Source organism: Gordionus sp. m RMFG-2023, chromosome 1, assembly GCF_954871325.1.
Source record: "Gordionus sp. m RMFG-2023 chromosome 1, tfGorSpeb1-WG-v2, whole genome shotgun sequence".
Classification (NCBI taxonomy): Eukaryota; Metazoa; Nematomorpha; class Gordioida; order Chordodea; family Parachordodidae; genus Gordionus; species Gordionus sp. m RMFG-2023.
In genome coordinates, this window is record NC_088775.1 from 69,963,481 (window position 1) to 69,969,646 (window position 6,166).

At 30.5% G+C, this 6,166-nt stretch overlaps 2 protein-coding genes across 2 annotated transcripts; both read right to left on the bottom strand.

The window, feature by feature from the left end:
* Nucleotides 1-2,617: 2,617 nt before the first annotated feature.
* Nucleotides 2,618-3,898, bottom strand: LOC135929281 (ATP-dependent DNA helicase pif1-like). Its single transcript, XM_065465796.1, has one exon. It carries the CDS (start codon nt 3,896-3,898, stop codon nt 2,618-2,620), a length of 1,281 nt encoding a protein of 426 aa, XP_065321868.1.
* A 567-nt stretch (nt 3,899-4,465) lies between these two features.
* LOC135929292 (uncharacterized) lies at nt 4,466-6,166 on the bottom strand. The gene is made up of 4 exons (XM_065465807.1): nt 5,550-6,166; nt 5,108-5,449; nt 4,709-4,991; nt 4,466-4,600 (listed from the first exon to the last, which is right to left on the bottom strand). Exons 1-4 carry the CDS (start codon nt 6,164-6,166, stop codon nt 4,466-4,468), a joined length of 1,377 nt encoding a protein of 458 aa, XP_065321879.1.

Genomic DNA, 6,166 nt, shown 5'->3' on the forward strand with positions numbered 1-6,166 from the left:
TTTTATATAGTCATTTTTGAGTTGATGATAAAAAAAAAGATTAATTCAGATTTTAAAAATACAAATTAATCAAAGTAAAATAATAATTGGGATGATTATATGGTGTTGGTGTTGTAATGAAATGTATATAAAAATGGTATGATTAAAAAAGATATCTTTGTAGTCTATATATCTATTTATAATATGTTAAAATAGGATAAATAAAAAAAAATATGCATAAAAACAAGACAAATACAATCAACTAAAATACTTTTGGTAAAAAATATAAAATATCAACATTTGTAATTAATCTTCAAAATCAATAACATTTACAAAATGGGATTCAGGATTGTTAATATAAATGTTTTGGTCAAATTTTTTTATATTTCCATCATCATATTTAAATGGTGGATACATTTGCTAGCAAAATGAAGCTCCATACCTAGCATACACCAATATCGGGGTATTGAGAAGTGTGGCAACACTTCGCAATTCAATATCCGTTGCCCATTCACCATTCTTATTTGCCTTTTCTATTACATACTGTTGCACATCATCTTCACACGTATTTTGACCCTGAGTATAATCTAATATATTTTTTATCATTATTTTTTGCAGCATCAGCAAGACCATATGTGATCTAATCAAACCATAGGAGTCTTGTTTTCCTGTTATCTCCATACATATACATCTAATTATTTTTTAAAAAATTTAATTATGTTACTGTTTCTAAAAACCTATCAATGTTTTAAAAAAATAATATTATGAATTAATATAGGATACAATCATTAAAATTTAAGGTAAAGAAAGAAACAAAACCATATTCTATGTATATTAGTAAAAAAAATACAACAATTATTTTTAAATTTTTAATTACCGGTAAAAGCAATTCCCATCTAGCTTTGTTTCCAATCGTGATGGAGCAGTTAGTACCCTTCCTATATTTTGAGAGACTTTTTTTTTTGCTGACGCTAAATTTAAGCTAGTAGCATGATATTTCCTCCAAATATTGGTAGTTGGATTATAAAAATGTTTAAATGTATGTTGAATGATTTTAACGAGTGGGTCATCTATGGCTTTAAATATTTAAAAAAATTAAATTAATCATGATATTTAAGAATTACAATTAACTGTATATAATTATAAAATTACAATTTTTGAACTTTGAGTCTGAGTATACAAAGTCTAAGTCCACTTGAAGATCCTTCAAAAGGTGTAAAGGAGATTTTTTATAATCTAAAAAAAGTTTAAAAATTTGTATTTATCAACAATTTACCTTAACTATTTTTGGGTCAACAAAGTTTTGGGAATTAAGGTCTTGTTGAAATTTTAACTTTTTATCTATATGATTTTCTTTGGATTTGTATGCCTTTTCTATATAATACTAGTTGATAACCCGTAAAAAATGACGGGGATGAGAATTTTATTCGTTCTTTTACGATAATTCTTTTTACCCCTCCCCCTCCTCCTTCAGGCCAATTCCAATCCATTAAGACTAAGAGAGAGGAATTGTCTTTTTTATTCAATGATTGATGAATAATATATTTTACCTTTATTTGATGATGGATGAATCAGACATTTTCCTTTTTATGAGATGTGATTTTGAAATTTATATTTTAAATTACAAAAATGAAACAATATCTCTTATTAGCACCCTAAATACTAACATTATTTACCAGAGCTCCTGTTAGTCAGAATTACTGTTCACTCCCCACCGCGTGAAGGTAGGAGATGGATTTTAGGGGAGCAAAGAAATGAAAAAAAGAATGAAAATAAGAAGGAAGAAATAGAAAAAAAGAGACAAAGATATGAATTATAAGAAAATATAATAAATATTTATACTTCAAGAGTTGATGATTATCGGGTTACAACACATATGCATTTGTAGCCATATAAAAAATATAATATAATAAATTTTATAATATAGAAAATTTTACCTAAAAAAGGAGATTTCAATCTCTTTTCTTTGCTCAAGGTGGTTTCGTTTTTGAAGATGATGTTGTGATTTCCTTGCTCGTAGTTTGTCGTAAATAACCTGAAATAAAACGTGTAAATTGAAATTAAATAGAATATACTGTTGTTGGTGAGGAAGATGGTTTAACGATGGTGAAGAAGTTCTCTTTTTTTGCTCAATGTAGTTTCGTTTTTGAAGATGATGTTGTGATTTTCTTGCTCGTAGTTTGCTGTAAATAACCTGAAATAAAACGTGTAAATTGAAATTATAAAATAGAATATACTGTTTTTGGTGAGGAAGATGGTTTAGCGATGGTGAAGAAGTTCTCTTTTCTTTGCTCAAGGTGGTTTAGTTTTTGAAGATGATGTAAAGTTGGTGATTTGATGGTGAATAACAAAGTTGGTGACTTTTTTAAATTTCTTACAAATTATGAATTTAAGATTTCATTATATACGATATTTTGTGTGAATGTTTTATCATTTTTTAAAATTTTTCCTTGTAATTCTGATGGCAAAATCATAATTTTCATATTATTTTGAGATTTACATCTAGTAAGAGCCACATATAGTTGTCCATGGGCAAAGACGGGCTCAGGGAGGAATAAGCCTACATGATCAAAAGTTTGTCCTTGACTTTTATTTATTGTAATCACAAAAGCGGGAATTATAGGAAACTGTCGTCTTTTTAAAGTAAATGGTAACTTGGAGCTAGATCTATTCGTGGGAGAAAAACTCGATAACCCTTATTAGTGCCTGTCAATACCTCAGCGTCGATAAAATTAATATGTAAATGTCGTATGATTAAACGGGTACCATTACAAAGTCCTTTCTTTGGGCTCAAGTTGCGTAATAGCATAACAATTGTACCAACCTTAAGTGTTAGCTTGTGAGGTGGCATACCGGATGGAGTTTGTGAATGCAAAAGTTCTAGTGGAAAATTCAGTATATCATCCTTATTATCGCTTTCAATGGAATCTGCACTATAATAATGTTTGATAGGGCCTGAAATTATATTAATGATATCGTTGTTGAGGGTAAGTGCAATTTTATTTTTGGTGGTTAATATTATTTTAGTAGAAAGACTATCTATATCAGCAATTTCTATAGAATTACCATACACACATTTTATTAATGAATCATTTTCAAGCAAATAAGGTGGGATTTCAACACTATTTGTAGGAAGATCAGAATTGCTGCGTGATAGCCCATCTCCAATTTTAAGTAACCAAGCATTGTAATCAACTTGATCTGATGAAATACGCATATTATCAATCAAATGTATTATTTTAAAATAACTCCATAAATATGAACTTTTTATACAGGACTCTATAATATCGACTTTGGAGCCTTTAGGCACTACTGGTAAAGTCTGTCTAAAATCACCACCTAATAAAATTACTTTTCCGCCAAATGGGTGGGAATTTTTTATAATGTCTTTAAGTAATCGGTCAATGCATCGCAAAGCGTGTTTAGTCATCATTGTGGCCTCATCAATAATAATCAATTTGCTATTTTTAATGTCTAGAGCTAGCGAACTATGTAAATTCATATGGGATGTAGAAGTTTCAAAGATAGGCACAGGTAATTTAAATCCGCTATGGATGGTTCTTCCCCCCTTTAAAAGAATAGAGAATATGCCGGTGGTTGCAAAAGGCAATACAATTTGATTTTTTGCTCTTATATAACACATTAAGGTATTGTAAAGATACGTTTTACCTGAACCTCCAGGGCCATCCACGAAGAAATATCTTTCTGGAATATTTTCTAATTCAATCGCTTGTATAATTAAATCAAAAGCATATTTTTGTAATCGGTTTAATTTAGATATACGCTCGATTGAATCGGCAGCTTCAACATGGGCATCATAATGTTGTTTTGGGGGAATTTTTGTAGGTGAAGGAAGATCAAAACTTTGACAGCATAAACCATGATCAAGAAAAACGTTTTCAATGTCCATTAAAGCCATGTTTATTGCAATTACTTCTGAATATTGACGCAAATAATCTTCAATCATCATAAATCTGAACCTATTCCATAGATATGCAGGATTTTCAGGCTGACAAAAAATGCAGATAAAGGCAAAAGTACTCCGAAGTTGTGACGGCATTTGATATATTGATCCCTCTTCTAAGCATGATTCCCACTCTTTATCATCTGATAACAAATTTCTTTTAATAGCTGCCTCTTTAAGTACTCATTAAAATTCCATTAATAGTTTTTAAATAATCAAAACTTGTAGCCCCGCTAACATGAAGTAATAATAATCGAAGGAAGAATCGTTCACCAGAATTAGGATGAACGGAATACATTCTCGAAATTACATTTAATCGTTTTTTTCTTAGTTTCCAATGGTAATTTGTAAACACATAATGATAAGGTATTTCCCTATAAAGATATTGTCTAGCATTTAGATCTGTCTTATTTAACTCAAACCATGCCGTTAAAGTAGTATGTTTATTTTCTGATCTCAATAAAGCATCTCTTTCATGTCCAGCAGTGAAATATACTGGCTGTTGTAAAGGTAAATGAATTCCTAAGCGAATAACAGCGTGCGAGCGGTCATGGAGATTATTGCACTCACATATCGCGCATTTAAATGTGATTTAATTTCGTCATGAATATTTATATTTGAAGCAACATTAATGTCAACATTAGTACAGTCATAGCCCTTATAAATATACTTAAAGATATATTTTACCGATTTAATAGATGTACAAATTTCCACGTCAATGTGAACATTGAATTTTAACATTAGATATCGATTATATGGAATAACATAACGATTATCCGTAGGTTTACCGGAAAGAATTGTAATACCATTATCTCGCCTTTTATAATATGGATACCCATCAATATTTGGTCTTGTTTCCATTTGAAAATTCTTCGGAAATTTTTTGGTACATATGCCATTTTCCATGCAAGGCGATTTGGGGTTAAATATCCCGCAAGGACCATGTATCATAAAATGGGTAACAATCTGAAAAGGTTTAGGATCGAGAATTTTATCTGGCATTTCGGCACAAACAAATTTATCTATAGCTTGAGATGTTTCAATTTTGCTATCATCGTTTAAAATAATAAGTATATGGGCATGAGGCAAACCTCTTATTTGGAACTCGATTGTATATATAAAAGCCATAGATTTACCAAATAATTTTTTTTATTTATATCGAACAATAATTCATTTAATTTCAATTTAAAAACACGGGCTATTAAATCTGGTCTATCTGTAGGACTTTGCCCGGGAAATAGATTTTCCTTAATTTCACGCCAATTAGGATTGCATGTAAAAGTAATAAACAAATCAGGTTTGCCAAATTTGAGCACAATGGCCATTGCATCGTGATAGCGTTCTCGTATATTTCTTTGAGAACCTTGAAAAGATGATGGTAATATTACTGCTTTGCCGGGAATTATATTGTTTGACTTTGTTTCCAAGTAGTCCATTAATCCAGAATATTCATCTACTCGTAATTTTGGCTGATTTTGTCTAATAAAATTTAATATTCGCCTCAACCTGTAAATAGGAATCAACAATATATTGTTGTGATAATTTCCCAGCAAAAAGGATTGGGTTGAATTCATTTTCACGAATTGCTAATCTAAATATTTTAAACTGTAGTAGTAAGATATTTGTCCTTGTACGCCCTGTATCTTCACCCTTTAAATCTGGTTTCCAACCAGGGTCACCAAAAGGAAATAATAGAGGATATACCATTGGATCAAAATTAGGGCTTAATATATTTATATTTATCAGATCACTACCATCAACTCGAGGATAGACCTTGATATCCCGTTTAAATGGGGGTTCACCATCATCATTTGTAAAAATCATAGCTACTTCATCTATATTAGGAATGTTATATCTTCGCTTGTCACTTGAGCGATCTGCACAAAAAATCATATTGATTTTTTGAACTGGACGATTTTCTTGAATAGCCCTATTTTTTTCTTCTTTCTCAATTTCTCCCAAGGTTTTAAAACTAATAGAAAATGGGTTATTCTGTCTTATTAAAATATCTAATCTTTTTAAGAGATCCTCATTGCAACCAGAATTTTCTTTCATGTGTAACCTGCCATTAACAGCCTGGGTGGTCTCAAGGACATATAGTTGTGCAAATTTAGGAGGCATCCCAGTGGAAGGATATAAATGAGATGTTCGGTGATAAATTTGCCCATGAACTCTAAAACAATATGGGCCTGGGTTTAAACTATTAGAAATCTGTGCTCCCAT

Bases quoted from the DNA above. Each gene is read 5' to 3' on its own strand.
- LOC135929281 (XM_065465796.1), bottom strand. From the start codon at position 3,898: ATGGCTTTAATGGACATTGAAAACGTTTTTCTTGATCATGGTTTATGC.
- LOC135929292 (XM_065465807.1), bottom strand. From the start codon at position 6,166: ATGGGAGCACAGATTTCTAATAGTTTAAACCCAGGCCCATATTGTTTT. The intron at 5,450-5,549 runs GTTTAAAATATT...TCCTATTTACAG, and splicing joins ACAAATATCTTACTACTACA to GTTGAGGCGAATATTAAATT. The intron at 4,601-4,708 runs GTTATTCCATAT...TATATTTATAAG, and splicing joins AACCTACGGATAATCGTTAT to GGCTATGACTGTACTAATGT.